The sequence below is a fragment of the Vitis vinifera genome, chromosome 16 (genome assembly GCF_030704535.1).
Source record: "Vitis vinifera cultivar Pinot Noir 40024 chromosome 16, ASM3070453v1".
Taxonomy (NCBI): Eukaryota; Viridiplantae; Streptophyta; class Magnoliopsida; order Vitales; family Vitaceae; genus Vitis; species Vitis vinifera.
The window spans coordinates 22,693,773-22,711,810 of record NC_081820.1 but is presented as its reverse complement, the minus strand read 5'-3'; the positions used below and the strand labels follow the sequence as shown (position 1 = coordinate 22,711,810).

At 36.2% G+C, this 18,038-nt stretch overlaps 1 protein-coding gene across 2 annotated transcripts; it reads left to right on the top strand.

Annotated features, from left to right (window-relative positions):
* The first annotated feature begins 4,896 nt into the window (after positions 1-4,896).
* LOC100254343 (N6-adenosine-methyltransferase non-catalytic subunit MTB) lies at positions 4,897-17,020 on the top strand. Of its 2 annotated transcripts, XM_019226159.2 has the most exons (8): positions 4,916-5,080; positions 5,919-6,105; positions 6,604-9,364; positions 9,916-9,999; positions 10,129-10,233; positions 10,369-10,477; positions 11,215-11,366; positions 16,467-17,020. In XM_019226159.2, exons 3-8 carry the CDS (start codon positions 6,686-6,688, stop codon positions 16,914-16,916), a joined length of 3,579 nt encoding a protein of 1,192 aa, XP_019081704.1. In that variant the 5' UTR covers positions 4,916-5,080; positions 5,919-6,105; positions 6,604-6,685; the 3' UTR covers positions 16,917-17,020. The 2 variants fall into 2 exon arrangements, with proteins under 2 accessions (XP_002272399.1, XP_019081704.1); XM_002272363.4 differs by lacking the exon at positions 5,919-6,105 and having other exon boundaries at positions 4,897-5,080.
* Positions 17,021-18,038: the final 1,018 nt, after the last annotated feature.

Sequence of the window (18,038 nt, the reverse complement as noted above, 5' to 3'; positions counted from 1 at the left end):
TCGTCTCAACGTGTATCTTGTGAGTGGGAATGATCATGCAAATCAATGGAAATCTACAAATCTCAACCAAAACAGAAATATGCCCTAGTATGGCATCAGATGTATGATAGATAAAAAAATTGGACAACATCGGATCATCTATCATCAAATGTGCAATCCCAGTCATCCATATCCACAACTGAATCAAGTTCAAACATCAAAGAGGTGTCTCTTAGAAGAAGAAACATGATGACATCTAAATATCAACCAAATCTTGAATACCTATATAAGTAGGGGCTGTTTAAGACGACATCTGATCCCATAGCCTCAGAGTGGTCTTAAGACACGGGACATAACGTAGGCCAGGGTGATAAGGTAATAGAAATGAAGGGAAACTAGGCCCAAATACCCAATGATAAAAAACTCATGCCCTCATGTATAAAATGCAACATGTATAGAAAAGCTTGTGAACCATGGACCTGAGGGTGCCCAATGTGAATATAATATCAATAATGAGATGATGAAGCAAATCAAACTGATAATGAGATACGCAAGAATGATGAAAGGGAATATCAAACCTGGAATAGGTCAGTGTATGAAAATAACAAGGGGGTGAAGCGAATGGGATGAATCACAAGCAATGACAAGGATGATAGTGAAACAATGAATATACGAAGAAAAATGATGATCAACTCAAGTCAAACATGGAGTGAAGTCACATCAATAATGAATGTGATGATGAAAAGGACAATGACTTAGAGTCCCTAGGAAAAAGGTCACTCATCTCACTCTCAAAGAAATATGACAAAATGAATACAAATAAAATAGGATCTCAGAAAGCTCACATGCGAACTCTCAACAACAAACATACTCAATAAAATGACCCTCAGATATCAATATACATGATTAATGATGGAGAATACTATGGACATCCACACATGTGTTTTTTTTTTCTTTTTTTTTTTCAGGTTTTTTTTTTTTTTTTTTTTTTTTTTTTTTTTTTTTTTTTTTTTTTTTTTTTTTTTTTACATATATACAAATGCACATACCCTGAACATAAACAAATGAACCTCAAAGATGATATCAATAATGGATAGACACACTCTCAAGTGCTAAAGTAACAAAAACTCTCTCTAACGAGATGACCTTCTTAAACTAAGGGTTTCTAAATCAGTGTTCGTGAGATAGATAGTGAAAATGATGTGACTATCTTCCATGTAATGAACTGAGGAGGATCACCACTCAGGGTGAAGAGAATATAAAGCAAAACAAGTAGTAGATAGAATAAAGAAGAAGAGATGAAGTACACAACCAATGAGATACGATGGAATGCAATAGTGTAATGGTATGGTAGGAAAAATAATGAGAGAAAGATGCACCCGTAGGCCCAAGGATCATGAAACTCCTAAATGAAGCATGCATACACCAAAGGGCCGCCCAGTGTAGAAATATAAGCAAGGCAATAAGAAAGAAAGAATCTGATACACATGCGAGGCTCAATGGGCTAGCAATAGTTTGCATGTCAAAAGGGGGATAACAAGGTATATGACTAACCAAAATGATGGCTACCCATCCTGCGACCATGGTCTCAAACATAATACTTCTTCGACTGATCTACGTTAGTTGGCTTCAAGTATCGGTTTCCATCTAGATCCATCAACCATGCAACACCCTCTAGGATCAGCTCCCTAATGAAATAAGGTCCGCTCCAATTAGGTCTGAACTTCCCTCTAGGATCTCTAATCAATCCCCTAATGACCCTCAAGATTATCCTAAGCTGTTGAATCATCAGATACCCTCAACTGCCTGATATACTGCTCAATACGATCCATGCATACGTGAGTATCCTCAAGGATTGTGATCTGTACTATAATGGGTGGAGCAACCTCAAATTAACCATGTAGCATGAAAGACGAGGTTTGTGGCACTAATAGTCTGGGAGGTGGGGATGGGTGTATACCCTGCTGACTGTCGGGCTTTTGATTGAGACTATCTATGACCTCCTAAATAGAAGCCATAGTGGCTGTGAACTGATCAACCGTGACAGCCAACGGATCCATATCTGTCTGATCAATGATGCAAAACGACTTATCATCAATTCTGACTTAAAATGGCAAACTCAAACTGAGACGAAGAGCAAATCCTATAAAGCATGGGGAAACGAGTAATGCACGGCGCAAGAAAAGTATAGAAGAGATGCTAGACTAAACTAGAATGAACAAGTTAACAGAAGAGTGGTCCAACTGAAACTCAAGCTCGCACTGATATTTGAGCACTATCTATTGGACATCAAAAGATGGAGTGTTGGATCCGAACTGTAACTAAAAAGGCTCTGAAGGCCCTCAAATGTGCCCACGTATAGAAGAGGAAATCATGATCGAATGATCTAAGGCTTAACCCGCAAATGGTTTTTTGTTTCTTTTTATGTTTTCTATTATTTGAAAACAAAAAACAAGGTGTTTTCAGAACTAAAGACGTGTCCATTGGGCCGAGCTAGCATTTTGGCCCGTGGCCCGACATGACCCAAAAAGAGTGGGTCATGCTAGGCCTAAAGAAACAGCCCGTGCGGCCCATCGTGTTGGCCCACTTGACCCTTTTAAATTTCACTTTTTACTTTTTATTACATATCAAATGTCTATAATACCCCTCTCAACAACTATATAATGGCTAGCTTTGACATGTTTGAAGGATTGGAAAGATGGACGTATGGGACTTTAAACTTTAGGGGATGAACTTAAAGAAGCCTTTAAGAAATTGCTTCTCAATGCATACAATGATGTTCAATTGATGATGATTAAAGATGAAAAAAGAAGAATGAAGATTAAATAAGAAGACAAAAGTGAATATGATAATTAAAGACTGATATGTTGTTCGTTTCTTTTAAATCTATTAAATGTAGCTAATTGTTAAAGGTTGAGTAATACATATGGTTGATAGTTGGGTGGGTGCCAACCTAGTTGGGATGTACTCAAACTATAGTGATGTAATTCTCTTTTTTTTTTTTCTCCTTATTTTTTCATGTAATTTGTTAAAATATTGAATAAAAGATTTTATTTTTATATTTCATTATTTTAAATTTATTTTTATTTTGATAAAAAATAAACAAATTAAAATATAATTTTTTTACTATATTTAAAAACAAAAAACTAACATTTTTATAAATTTTATGATTACAAACTCGATAAATATTAATGTAAAAAATAAAAAATATAATTATTAGAGGTGTATAAAAAATAAAAAATAAAAAATATAATTATTAGAGGTGTTTAAAGTGACAAAAAAGAAATTTTATTTAATATTGAAAAAAACTTAAGAAAAAATTACTTAAAAAATTAAATTAAATTTTTTAACAAAGTGGGTGGCCCATAGGCCATGACTCGCCGGCATGATTAGCTTGTGGACTTATGGGTCGTGCGGGGCCACCTATTTACCTTGCATGGGCTAGCCCGGCCCAATCCGACAAGATTTTTAAGTGGGTCGTGCTAGCCCAGCACGTTGGCTCGTAAAGGCCCGGTCAATATCCAGTCGTGCCAGCTGGCACGACCCATTGGACACCTTTAGCTCATAACTTATTTTAGTTGTTTTCAATTATTTTTTTAGAGTTGTTTTAAATAATAATTATACAAACATATATAATAATTAAAAATAAAGTTACAAACATAAAAATTATTTTAAAAATATATTTAAAAATATTAAAAACATGTTAAAAACAATTTTAGGTTCTTAAATAAACTTTTATTCTACTAAACATCATATAACAACTTTTGAAAACTATTCTTAAAATCTATTTTTTCAAAATTGTTTTAAAAAACAGTTATCAAACAAGGCCAATGTTTTCTGTTTTCTAATAACAGAAAATAGAAAATAGTTTATAACTATCGAAGGTGTTTTTCAGTTTTTTTGTTTTAAAAAACAAAAAATTGTTATTGAAAATAGTTCCAAAAAAGACCTATATTTTCTGTTTTTAAAAATAGAAAATAATTTATAATTGTTAAATATGTTTTTCAGAATTTTTTTTTTTGTTATATAAAATAGAAAACTATTATTGAAAACATTCGCCAAACAGAGCCTAAACTTCAATTGGAACCCTAATAGAGTTTTGGGTGGAATTAGGAAGAAACAAGCTCAAAAGAAATTCTCAAATCCGCATGGAAACAGGAGTAATGCAAAATGAACCCTTCATCATAAGATAAAATTATATTCCTCATTTGATTTAGGAAAGCCTACATCGAGAGTACTTTCCCCAACATACAAATGGGGAAACATACGAGGGAATGCTATGTAAAACGGAAAAATTAGGACAAAAAAAGCTTTGTAGAAAAGAAAGTTCAATAATGAGCATATAAGCATCAAAAGTAGTGGAAGCAATGGTAATAATAATAATAAAAAAATCATTGTAGAAAAAATAGAAAAATACTTTTGGTAATAAAAAAATTATTTTCTATTTTCTACGATAGTATTTTTAAAAAACATTTTTTTTTGTTCTTATTTGCTTTATAAAATATTAGAGAATGGATTTTAAAGACGGTTTTAAAAAATAGTCTTCGAATAAAGCTTAAGTCTTCAATTGAATAAACTTTTTGTTTCATATTTTTAAAATTAAGTTTTTTTATATAAATAGAATATTTTGCACAAAAAATATAGATTTGTGTTATATCTTTAAAAAATTATAAATTTGTCTTATAACTTTTAAAAAAAATTTAAATTCAAGATATATATTTTTTTTTATACCTAAAAATTTTAGATAGTTTTTAAATCATTACTTTCCCGTTGTAATTTTTAAATCGTTCTTATATCTTATATAAAAATTATTATCATTTTTCAATTTAAAAAAAAAAAGAAAAAAGAAATATATATATATTATTAATTATTAAATAGTAAATAGGACAAAAAATGAGCCAAAATTACGTCTTTGCTAAAATCTATTGACCTGGAATTCCCCAAGCCTAGTCAGAGGGCTTCTAGGGTTCCCACCTTTTCCAAGCACAACTCACTCTGAAATGCTCTCCACCCTTTCTCCCAAAGACTCCCTCTACTTTTCCTCTCTACGAACCCATTAGGTTTCCGGCGGGGAGAATTGACGTTGGATCACCAACATCAGGTAACCTTCAACCCTAACCGTAAATCCCCTTTTCACAGAACATTTGTTTACAATACATGTTTTTTTTTTTGATATTAAACTTTGTTCTTTTAGGTATGGGTGTTTCTTTTAAAGCTTTAACTCGATTTCAATTATAGTTGTTAGGTTTGAAATTTTCTTTTTCTTTTTCTTTTTTGCTCTGAAAATGTGGGTAGCGTTTGGGTGCTGAGAAAGTGAAGGGCATGGGAAGGAAAGGAAAGGAAAGGAAAATTGTAATAGTGCATTTATGTTGTTTTTGATTGGTGTGAAATGGGAGGAAGAGACATAAACAATTTTTCTTGGGAATTTAGCAGTAGGAAGCCGAAGATTCCGAGCCTTTGTATTTTCTTGATTTTCCAACCGAAGAGAGAATTGAGTTGGTTGACTTAACAATGTGTTAAGTAATTACTTGGAAAGTGTGGGTTTTGGGTCTTCTATGGACTGAATTGGGATTTGGAAAATTATGGTTCGTTACCTTTGATTTTTGCCCCCTATGGGAAAATGGATGCCTTTCGATGCTGAGAAACAGAACGGAAGGAAAGAAAAAGGAGGAAAAATAGAAATTTGAATTATTATGATATGGTATGTTTGGCTAGTTGAAAAAGGGTGGAAAAGAATATAAATCAATCTTTTGACTCAGGGATTCTTTTGAGCTGTTAATGAAGGCAATAGGAAGCACTTTGTTATTATTATTTTTTATGTACTATATATGTGATATTGAACTTTGCTGTGATAGAGGGTTAGTGGGTTTTTGAAGCTTTATTTGGATTTGCAAATTACAGTTTTCTCAGGTTTGAGGTTTTTTTTTTCATGTGGAAAGGTGGGTACCCTTTGTTTGCTGATGCATGGGAAGAAAATGAAGGAAAAAGAAATTGAGGGGGTATGGTTATGGTGTTTTGGTCGGTGAGAAAAAGGGACAGACAAAAAGGAAATAAATCAAAATTTTGAATGTGGGCTTCTCATTAGTTGGTGTATTATTATGCAATATTGAACCCTGCTCTACTAAGGTCAGTGGGTTTTTTGAGCTTTCTTTGGATTTGGATTCAGATCCACGAATTGTAATTTGTCAGATTCGAATTTTTTTTCTTTTTCATTTTGAAAAGTGGGTATCATTTAGCTATGTGAAGTCAAGGAAGGGACTACAAAAGATGCCATTAGCAAAGGCTTGGTTCTAGAACTCAACTAAACTCCATAAGACTCTATTTGTGACTACTAAGCTAGTTATTCGGTTGTCTGGGCTCCTTTCATACAGAAGATTTCAGAAAAAATAATTCTGCCTAAAATTTTATTTCTCTTAAAATTCCTTTTGTCTCTATGGTTAGTTTATCATGAAGCTGGAGTGAAATTTAACTTGTATCTTCTATTTCCTTGAAGGAAAAACTCTTTACAAATGAATATTTCCTCTACTTGTTTTGGAGAAATTTTCTGGCAAAACAAACGTGGCAGGAGCAATAAATAATTTTGCTCTTAGTTTCATTTTCTCATTTTTCCTTCACCATTTGCAGGATGATTTTTTTGTACTTTTGTCATGCATATTAGTCTGTCCTGGGACTAAAGAGGAAACAATTCATTGAGGTCTTTGCTTGAATGGATTCACCTGAACGTAGGAGCTATGGGAAACGTGACACAGAGGATAATTCAGATGTGAAAAGTGAAAGAGCCCGGGATGATGAAGAATGGGAGGATAGCGATAAGAGGAAGCACAGATCAAGTAAGTCAAAAAAGCCTAGCAATGGAGAAGAAACTGAAGGATCAGGAGGTGGAAGAAGGAGAACTTCTGGCGAAAGAAATGAAAGCCGAAAAAGGTCAGGTGGCTCTAGAGCTGGAAGTGATGAAGATGATCATGAAATAAAAAAGGACTCCCGTTCTAAGCAGATGAAGAAAAAACAAGAGGAAAGTGCTTTAGAAAAGTTGAGCAGTTGGTACCAAGATGGAGAATTGGAGAACAAGCAAGATGGTGGAGATAAGGCAGGAAGTAGAGGGCATGGTCGAGCTGATGAAGGTGAGAGAAGGAAAATGGCCTCAAAGTTTGCTGACCATGAGGGTTCCCAGAGAAGTAAAAGCAAAGAAGAAAAATCTCGTGATGGAGAGCTTGAAAAAGTAATGGAGAGAGATTCCAGGCATTCAGACAGGAAAGAAACCAACCGAGAGAAAGGCCATGGATCTTCTGATCAGGTGAGAAACCCAAGGAGAAGATGGGATGATGCAGATTCTGTTGTGAAAGGGGAAGAAAGTAATTATGAAAAAGCTGATTTGAGAAGTGGGAAGGCTTCTGATCCCAAGAATGAGGGTGCTAAAGAGAGAAATGCGTCTGCAAGAACTGAACCCACTGAGAGTAAAAACAGAGGCATAGATTCAAATAGCGACAAGGGTGTCAAATCTAGCAACAAGGAAGAGAGAAGAAATGATGCTGAGAGGAGTAAGTGCAAAAACAGGGCAGAAGCTCCTGAAGAAGATAATAAAGCAAGTCCTCTGGCTCGTGAAGATCGATCTGGCAGGGAGAAAAATGAGAAGCACAGACAGCAGCGGACTCCCACTGGTCGCGATGTTGCTGAAAACCGGGAAAGGTCTTTCAATACTGATGAGGATGGAAGTGTATGGATGAGAGACAAAAGTGGGAGAGAAGTTGGGCACTCTAACAGGTCAAGAACACCTGAGAGGAGTGGGAGACGACATCAAGGATCAGAGAACTATGAGACTGACTATGAAAGAAGTGTTGGCCTCAAACGGAAGGAACTGGAAAAGGATGGTTACAGGGATGATAGGTCAAAAGGCAGGGAGGATAGCTGGGGTGACAGGAACAGGGATCGAGAAGGTTCCAAAGAGAGTTGGAAAAGAAGGCAACCCAGCAGTAACGATAAAGAGACAAAAGAAGGGGATGTTGTGTATGATCATGGAAGAGACTGGGAGTTACCAAGACATGCTCGGGATAGGACTGATGGGCGTTCTGGAAACAGGAAAGATGGGAGCAGGGGTGAAGCTGTGAAAACGTCATCAAATTTTGGAATTGCTAGTGAGAATTATGATGTGATAGAGATTCAAACCAAGCCTCTTGATTATGGAAGAGCTGACATGGGATCCAACTTTGGCAGGAGAACTGAAGGTGGTCCTACATCTGACATGAAATCAGCACCAAATGCTGAGGAGTGGGCATATATGCGGGAGGACAGGGCAAGAAGGACTGATGTATATGGGTCTGGCCAGGCTGGTGATGATTTAAAGGAAAGATATATAGATGATAGCACCCCTATGCGGGATCAGCATTCTTGGAGAGAGGACATTGACATTCAGGGAGGGAAAGGAAGAGGTCAGAAAGGTGCTATGTCTGGTCGTGCTGCTGGTGGCCAAAGTTCTAGTAGTGGTTCACAGCCTCCTTATGGAAACCAGGATCCAGGTTCTTTTAGTAGGGCTACTGCTCAAGGAGTAAAAGGGAATAGGGTTGGGAGAGGAGGAAGAGGTAGGCCTACTGGGAGAGACAACCAACAGGTTGGAATCCCATTGCCTTTAATGGGATCACCTTTTGGACCTCTTGGAATGCCGCCACCTGGACCAATGCAGCAACTTAACCCTAGTATGTCTCCTGCTCCAGGGCCTCCAATTTCGCCTGGTGTCTTTATTCCACCATTTTCTCCACCTGTTGTTTGGCCTGGAGCGCGAGCTGTTGATATGAATATGTTAGCTGTTCCACCTGGTCTCTCTTCTGTTCCTCCTGGACCATCAGGTCCGAGGTTTTCTCCTAACATAGGAACTCCACCAAGTCCTGCCATGTACTTTAATCAGCCAGGCCCTGGAAGGGGGCTGCCTCCAAGCATATCTGGCCCTGGTTTTAATGCTTCAGGATCAGTAGGACGTGGACAGTCACATGATAAAGCCCCTGGGGGTTGGGTTCCTCCTAGATCTGGTGGACCTCCTGGTAAAGCTCCTTCAAGAGGAGACCAGAATGATTACTCTCAGAATTTTGTTGACACAGGTATGCGGCCACAGAATTTCATCAGGGAGCTAGAGCTTACTAATGTTGTGGAGGACTACCCCAAACTTCGTGAACTCATACAGAAGAAAGATGAGATTGTTGCTAAATCTGCTTCTCCTCCCATGTACTACAAGTGTGATTTACGGGAGCATGCCCTGTCACCAGAGTTCTTTGGAACTAAGTTCGATGTCATTCTTGTGGACCCCCCTTGGGAGGAATATGTTCATCGGGCTCCTGGTGTTGCTGACCATATGGAGTACTGGACCTTTGAAGAAATTTTAAATCTTAAGATTGAGGTACTTGCTTATGCTTTTCTTTGCAACCCTCTCTTTAATTGAAAACAAGCGTTTCCATGCAGATGCCTGCAGGTGTAAAATCAGCGTTATAACTTGGTAACCGGTTATTTTTTATGCTTCCTCATTGCAAAGTAGTAAGACTATTAATAGACGTTCAATGTAGACATCTTTTTTTCTTTTCTTTTTTTAATGTCAAGAGTACCTTTTGAGAATTGTCATTTTTTTAATGTAGATAGTGTTGACAATATTGATATACTATTCCTCGATTCCAGAACAATAAAATGATGAATAATGATATTATCAGTGTGCAATTTGTTATTTGATATCCATTATAATTGCATCATATCATATTACTTAAATAGTTATTTTATTGTTTGGATCCACAAAACACCTTATGCACAGTTTGTCTGTTTAACTCTTCCTGACAGAGTTATCCTTGGACTTACGTAAAAATGCTTCCTGAACCTGACATCAATAGATCATTTTGACATTCTTTCATTTTGCCCCTTTTGACATTAAATCTGAACGTTTGTTTCCTTAAATGTTTATAGGCGATTGCAGATACACCCTCTTTCATATTTCTTTGGGTGGGTGATGGTGTGGGCCTTGAGCAGGGCCGTCAATGTCTAAAAAAGGTATGTAATTCAAGCTTCATAATTAAACCATGTGAGTAGGACTTTCCCTTTTTTGGTGCTGGCATTCATATCACATGTTGTTGGTCCCTTGTGATTTTTATTTTTAATTTTGTTTTCTTGGTTATTTAGTGGGGATTTCGAAGGTGTGAAGATATATGTTGGGTAAAGACAAATAAAACTAATGCAACTCCAGGCTTGCGCCATGATTCTCATACTTTGTTTCAGCACTCAAAGGTTGGTAGTGACTTTGCCCTTCATTATGAATAATTACATCTTCATGTCCCTGTTCCCTCTCGTTTGTTGTCTGTTGCTTTTTGAATGCAGTTATTATTTTCCTAAACTGTCTAGTCATGTGTCATTGTGATGAAGGAACACTGCTTGATGGGCATTAAAGGAACTGTTCGTCGGAGTACCGATGGTCATATCATCCATGCCAACATTGACACGGATGTAATTATAGCTGAGGAACCTCCTTATGGTTAGTATTTGTGACCATTCTAACTTGGACATCAACACTGCTTGCATTAGTCCATTTATCACTATGCTGCCTGCTTCATGTATATCAGGAATGCAGACAAGAAACCGTTTGGGTGTGTTGCTATGGTTTTGAGTTTCATTTGAATTTTTTATTTTTTATTTATCAGAAGCTTCATTTGAATGTTGTACTATAAAGGCTGTTTAATTTGTTTCAATGCTAACATTTTTTTCTCCCATCTCCTTCTCATTTGTTTACAACATGTGTTCTCAACTGAAATGGGTTGGTACATAAGGTCTTGCTCTTTTTATGTGATGTTTGATGACAAAGAAAAACAAGTTGAAGCAGAGATTCTTAGCGCCTATGTTTCTTGGGCATTAGAGCATTAGGAACTCATGTTTCTAGTACTTGCAATGGTTTGAAAAGTTTGTATATGTTTTTCTTGAGGGAAGGTTTTCTTTATACTGGCACAATGTAAATAAATGAGATTTGGAGGTTTTATTTATATTGGTGCAAAGTATGTAAATAAATGAGATTTTAGCAATGTTTGTTACACAATTTTATTTTTAGATGTAAAAATAACTGAATGGCATATTAATGCAGTCTGAAGATCCTGAATTCCACCTTCATCTGCTATTTTCCATGTTCTTTACTGGTATAGGGATATTGTAAATAAACCAAAAGGAAAAAAATTGGTGAGCAATTGAGCCCTTTGAAATTCTTTTGCCAATGGATTGCAGGTTCAACTGCAAAGCCTGAAGACATGTACCGGATAATTGAGCATTTCTCTCTTGGCCGTCGGAGGCTTGAGCTCTTTGGTGAAGACCACAATATTCGGTCTGGGTGGCTGACTGTTGGTAACGGATTATCCTCATCAAATTTTAATGCTGAGGTACAATATTCTGCATCCCCTTTCTTCTTCTGGAAAATCAATCAATATGAATAGTTGAACCTTTTTGCCCATTAACTATTTCATTTCTGGAATTGGCTGATTATTTATGCTGAACTTGTTTTATTGGGAAACTTTGGGATATGATGACTAGAAACTCATGTTAAACATATGATCGGAGTACCTGATGACTGTAACATGTTTAAGAGAAAACAATTTCTTTAGGTTTCATAATGGAGGAAAATGACACTTCTCTAGGCTCTGTTACTACAAAAAATAATTTTCTAGAAGAAAAGCATTGAACTTAAATAGAGACAAAACTCTAGGCCAAGAGTGGGTCCTCTATGTCCTTTTGGCTGTTCAGTTGGGATCTTGTAAAGGAAGAGGTGATAGGCTTTTTTAGAGAGTTTCATGATCTAGGTAGGTTTGGAAAAAATCATAATGCCATGTTTTCTGTGCTAATCCCAAAAAAGAGGAGGAGGGGGGCAGTGGATGATCTAACAGATTTGGGCCAATTAGTTTGGCCTTTACAAGCTCCTAGCAAACTTTTTTGGCGGCTTAAGAATGTGGTATCCAAATCCTAGACTGCTGCCATCGAGAGAGGACAAATTCTAGATGCGGTGCTTATAACTGTTGATTTCATTGATTCTATGTGGAAAAATGAAAAGTGATGCCTATGGAGTTTTGTAAGCTGAACATAAAGAGTGTGATCATGCTAATTGGGCATTTCTGCTACTAGTTCTTGAAAATATGAATTTTGGTCAAAAATGGGTTAGATGGATTAAATGGTGCATATCTAACACAAAGTTCTCTATTCTTGATAGTGGCATGTCTTCTAACCTTTTTCAAAACTCTATAGGCTTGAGATAAGGGGGCTCTCTTTTGCCTTATTTATTTGTTTTAGCCATGGAGGCCCTTAGTTGTCTTCCTAGGAGGCCTGGGGAGGAGGGCTGCTTGTTGGGGTTTAAGGTGAGGAGAGGAGGTAAGAGGGTGGAAGTGTCCCACCTATTGTTTGTTGATGATGCTATCATGTTTTGTAAGACTTTCTAAGTTCAGATGATCATTTAAGTTGGTTGTTCATGTGGTTTGAAGTCATCTTAGGGCTGAAAATAAGCTTAAAGAGTGAATTGATTCCAATAGGAAGGGTGGAGGAATTAGCCACTAGAATTGGTTGCAAGGTGGGAGCGTAGTTTTAAAAGGCGCAAGGTCACTTAAGGTGCATTGTCATCTTGGAGCCTAGGCGCTAAGGCGTGGGCTTTAGCGAAGTGAGGTGCACCCTAAGTCATATGTATAATTTTATATAATATAATAACTCTTAATATGCAACCATTTGTCCGAGATTCATATATCATCAAATATTATCCAAAATTTCAATCTAATAAATAAAAAAATATAAAAAATGAGTTCCAAGCATATAAACAATCAAAGTATCATTATGTAATTATTGCAATAAATGAATTATAAATAATAAATAAAATGCAAATGAATCACAATGAATTCAGTTTTAATTTTTTTTTAAAATGAGATAAACATTGTACCATTATTTTATTATGATTATCATAATAAATATTGATATCATTATCTAGTGTGATAAAGATAAATAAAATAAACGAGATCTAAAAAATAAAATTAGAAATTAGAAATACAAATGCTAAGCCGTAAAAAAAAAAAAAAACATCATTACCTATCAAAAAAAAAAAATCATTGAGTAAAGGAATGTGAGGTCTGAGACTTCGAGAAACCCCAGGTATACTTTTCCTCTTTCTCCTTCCTCTCTTCTCCTCTTCTACCATTTTGGTGCTGCTCCTAAAAAAATAAAAGGTCAAAGCAATGCCTTTTTGACTTGTTGCACTTGTGGGAGCCTCACACTTGGACAAGAGGTGCATGCCTCATGTGCCTAGGCTGTGCCTTGTTGAAGGCGTTGCGCCTCACTTCAAGCGAGGCACTTAGGGGACTGCATTGCTGCGCCTTAAGCCTAGGTGCGCCTAAAGCACCCCTTTTAAAACTATGGATGGTAGAACTTTCATCTACTTATTTAGCTCTTACCCTAGGTGCTCTTTTTAAATCAATGGTGGCTTGGGATGTCATGAAAGAACCTTTCTATAAAAGGTTAGGGATGTGGAAAAGACAATATATATTTAAAGGGGGGAGACTAACTTTGATGAGGAGCACGTTATCTAACTTACCTATCTACTTTATATCCTTGTTTAGCATTATGAGGAAAGTCGAATTGAGGCTTGAGAAGATTCAAAGAGATGTCCTCTAGGGTGATCGGGCGCTTGTGAAAGACCACTCTTCATGAAGTGGCCGATTGTTTGCACAGATAACAGGAAGTGGGGCTTGGGTGTTAATAAGGCCTTTTTTTGCAAGTGGAGCTTTTGATATGCATCCAAAAGGGAAGTGCTCTAAAAGCAGGGTCAAAGGAGGAAAATATGGAGAGGATGAAGGGGAGTAGTGTTCTTGGGAAGCAAGAGATAGGTATAAGGTTGAACTATGGGAAATTATTAGGAAGGATTAGGACTTCTTCAACAGTAGAGCCTTTTTCTGTGTGGGTAAGAAGTTTTGGAAGGATAAATGATTTAGAGATGAGACTCTATGTATGGATAGTAATTTGGAAGTCATAGGTACCACCTAAAGCGAGCTTCTTTTCTTGTGATGTTAGCTAGGGAAAAGTTCCGTCTTTAGATTAGTTTCAAAGGAGATGGTGATCGTGGGTAAATAGATGCTTTTTGTGTGAAGTTGAGGAGAAATCCGTTGATCACATCCTCCTTCACTGCAGTGTTATCAAAGGCGATCGTTTGGGTTGCATAGGCCACAAAGCCAAGTGAGGCAGATAAAAGTTACCTCTTGAAGACCGAGGCAAGGTGACTTCAAAGAGGCAATACCTACACGATTGCCTTGGGATAAGGCTCAAGGCATAAAGACAACCTTTGATCATGGATTAAAATTAAACACACGTAGATTGTAATTTAATTCACTCTAACATTAAATTAAACAAAGTATAAGATGAAATATTATATTACCAATCATATTGATAATGAGATAGAGGGCTACCAATCTAGTCTTAGATGACAATTTTAATTTCAATAATGATTATGATGATGAAACCTAAAGCTTCTCTAGGATTTTCATTTTTTTATTTGGTTTTTGTATTCTAATTTTTAGATGTTTGGAAGATTAGAATATGCATTTGGACAAAGATTAATTTCTCTAAACAATATGATGTTTTTTCAGATGTAGGGTATAATATTTAACACTTTGAGTAATTATTACTATTTTGTTAATTTTATAAGACACCATGAGTGATGAAAAATTAATAGTGTTGATTGTTGAAGACAACGCTTATATTGGGTAAGTATCGAATAATTTTTTATTGCCTTACTACGGCTATTACCTTGTTTTTTCGGCTTTCGCCTTAGAGTCCTATCACCTTGAGATTGCCTTTTGCTTTTAACAACACTGTTTCGCTATAAAAAATAAAAAATAAACAACGGTTTTATGGTAGTTATCCTTTTCTTGTTTGGCATATCTTGGGTGATATTTTCTATGGTCGGAGAGACTCTCTTAAGAGACTCCTTTGTGTGAAAAAAAAACGAAAGAAGGCATGGAGAGCTGCTACCTTATGCATTTTTTGACAATAAGGAAGGAAAGAAATTGAATATCATTTAAAATGAGGAGAAGTTTAAAAAGCACCTTTCTTAGCACTCTTCTTTGGTAAAGTTGTACATAAATATAGGTTTAATGCTGACTTAATGTCTTTAATTGATTTTATAGATTGGTTGGGTCTCATTGAGGACGGGAGAAGTTTTTTATGTTTCCCTCTTCTTTTGGTTGTGCCTGAAGGCAGCTGTTGCATATGACCTATTTACTTTGGTGCACCATTCCCTCTGGTTCTTTTTATAATATATTCATTTTATTTACCTATCAAAAAAAGTTGGAATTAGAACTTCTACCCGAACGCCTTACTCAAGGTGGAAATAGAACATCTATTTGATGAGTTTTAGCTGCCATGTGTGTGAGGAAACCATTAGGAATATGACTTTCATTAGGACCAAAACTGACAAATGAATTGGCTATTCAAACACATTTTATTTATATGGTGTTTAATGTTTTAAAAGACTTTCAAGGTGGATGCATTGTTGCCTCAAGGTGAGGCATTAGGAAATACCCTTGAGGCTTAAGCCTTACCTTACTGATTCACATAGCCTTCAGGCTTTAGCCTTGAGACTGTTGAGGCTTAAGCCTCTGATATTTATGGCTTTTAAATGTGTATTGGGTCTTTTTGAGGCCTCAATGTCCAATGGGTTTTAATGCTTTGGGGCTTTTGGTATTCTATTTTATATCCTGAGCATGGGTCTTTGTTTAATTTTTTAGAAGTAAGGCTTAGCTAGATTCCATTAGCACTTTAAAGGAAGGGGGGGGAGAGAGATTTAGAAGGAGACAAGAAGAGTTCTTGGCTGTTGGGTGTCAGGTTTTTGCATTTGGAGGAGAGGTGCTTTGCTGCTAGTGTTTTCATGCCATCTGGTTATGACCACTACTTTGTTTAAACCCTGAATTTGTACCCATGCAATTGGTGGATGAAGAAGAAGAATGGGTGGACAACATTGATATTGATAGAGAGGATGATATAACAATTATATATGATGATGGTTCCTTAGATGATCCTACTGGTGATATCAATGGTGATGCTGAATAGTGAAGGCTAATTTGATAGAGCCATGAATTTTTTTGGCTTTATTATTATTCTCTTTTTATGTGATTTTATTAGTGGTGTTTTTTTTTTTTTTGAGATACATTTTTGTTTTAGTTAAGCCTCATTCTGCATCAAGACTAACGTCTCATCTTATTTGAGTGAGAAATGCCTTAATAGTTAATACAATCTTTTAAAACTCCAATGATGTTACACTTCATTTTAATAGTCATGTCATTCTCTTGTTACCATCCAATCACATTCATCTCCTCAAACAGGAACGTTCTTGTTCATCATGATTTTATTTTGTGAAAGATAATGGAGTTTTAACCCTTAGGCCATTCATATATTATATGTCCTTTCGTTGAATTTCTTGTTGCATAACCCTAACAAATCATATGTGAAATTCTCAGGCATATGTCAGGAATTTTGGTGATAAGGATGGGAAAGTTTGGCAGGGAGGCGGAGGACGAAATCCTCCTCCAGAGGCGCCCCATCTTGTCATGACAACCCCTGAAATAGAGTCTCTTCGACCCAAGTCGCCAATGAAGAACCAGCAGCAACTGCAGCAGCAGCAGTCGACCTCCATTTCTCTGACAACAGCTAATTCATCAAACAAAAGGCCGGCTGGTAACTCACCCCAGAATCCAAATGCTCTGAGTATGAACCAAGAAGCTTCTAGCTCTAACCCATCAACTCCTGCTCCTTGGGCTTCACCAATGGATGCCTTCAAAGGACGGGAGACCGGCAATATGTCTTCAGAGGATAAGGGTGTTGACATTTATGGGTATAACACATCTTTTGGACAGATAAATGGAGACTATTTAGATTTTGAAGGTCATAGAGGAATGAATTTGTTGTAACAAAATATTCAGCATTGGTTTCTGCTGCTATGTTGCTTGTAACATTTTTTTTTTTTTTTTCCTCTAATGATATAAAAAAAGGGAAAAGAAATGCCTTCACATTCCATGCATGAGTCTTATGGTCATTCACTGCTTCAGCAGACCTATTTAATTATCCTCCTTGAAAGACAGCCCCTTCAGCTCAAACAATGACCTTAAAAGCCACAAAAGTCAGTTCCCTTGGAACTCTGAAATTATGCTATTTTTCCAGACAGGTACAAACACCTTCTATCCATCAGAAGTAGATATCCAGAACAGAAATCAGCAACATGTCTTTGATTTTGCATGAAGTTAAGACTCATCTTCTCCTCTCTATTGGGTTCAACATGCCCTGGAAGCATGTTGTGATGCATAGAAATACATAATCTTAAACAATGAGAGAACATGCTAATTAGGCTCTTTAATCTACAACTTTCTCATCCAATTACCAAATTAAATGCTTAAAATAAAAAGTCTAGTTTACACACAATAGCAAAAGACTCTTGATTGTGATCCAGAAAACACCAAATCAACTATACACCAGAAGCTGGATAACTGCAGGGAGGTTTAGCACAATTCCCTTTGTATAGTGGTACAAACCAAATTGGAGGCAGCTCGCTATGATTCTGTGGATGCTTCAATGTATAGAGTGGTCTCAAGGTTCCCTCAAACTCAAACACACCATGGTCAAAGGGAGGCAGTTCATGGGAACTGAAAATCCTTTGGTTCAACCAGAAGTAGATCCTTTGGTTCAAGCGACTCCACAAGATACAGCTTATATTCATGGTGTAGATTATCACAAACTTGAGAAATTATCCAAACTTGTTAAGGAATTAAATGATGAATCAAAATTATCTTTAAAATCATAATCATAATATAATAATATTTAGTTGTTATTTCTATTTGAATTAATCTTTTTATATGGTATAAGCTTTGTATTTAATTAAATTATTTATGTTACATCTCACATCACATTGGATAAGAAAAAATTGTTTTGACGATATATAAGTATGAACCCTTTCTAACTTTATAGATATGTTTTAAAGCCTTGAAGGTCAAAAAATATTTATACTAATAGAACTAAGTTATTATGAATGATATCAA

What these genes read in the sequence shown, in the direction of transcription:
- LOC100254343 (XM_002272363.4), top strand. Translation starts at nt 6,686, where the DNA reads ATGGATTCACCTGAACGTAGGAGCTATGGGAAACGTGACACAGAGGAT. An exon ending in GCCGTCAATGTCTAAAAAAG is followed by an intron (nt 10,000 to 10,128) that starts GTATGTAATTCA and finishes TTGGTTATTTAG; the next exon opens with TGGGGATTTCGAAGGTGTGA. An exon ending in AGCTGAGGAACCTCCTTATG is followed by an intron (nt 10,478 to 11,214) that starts GTTAGTATTTGT and finishes AATGGATTGCAG; the next exon opens with GTTCAACTGCAAAGCCTGAA.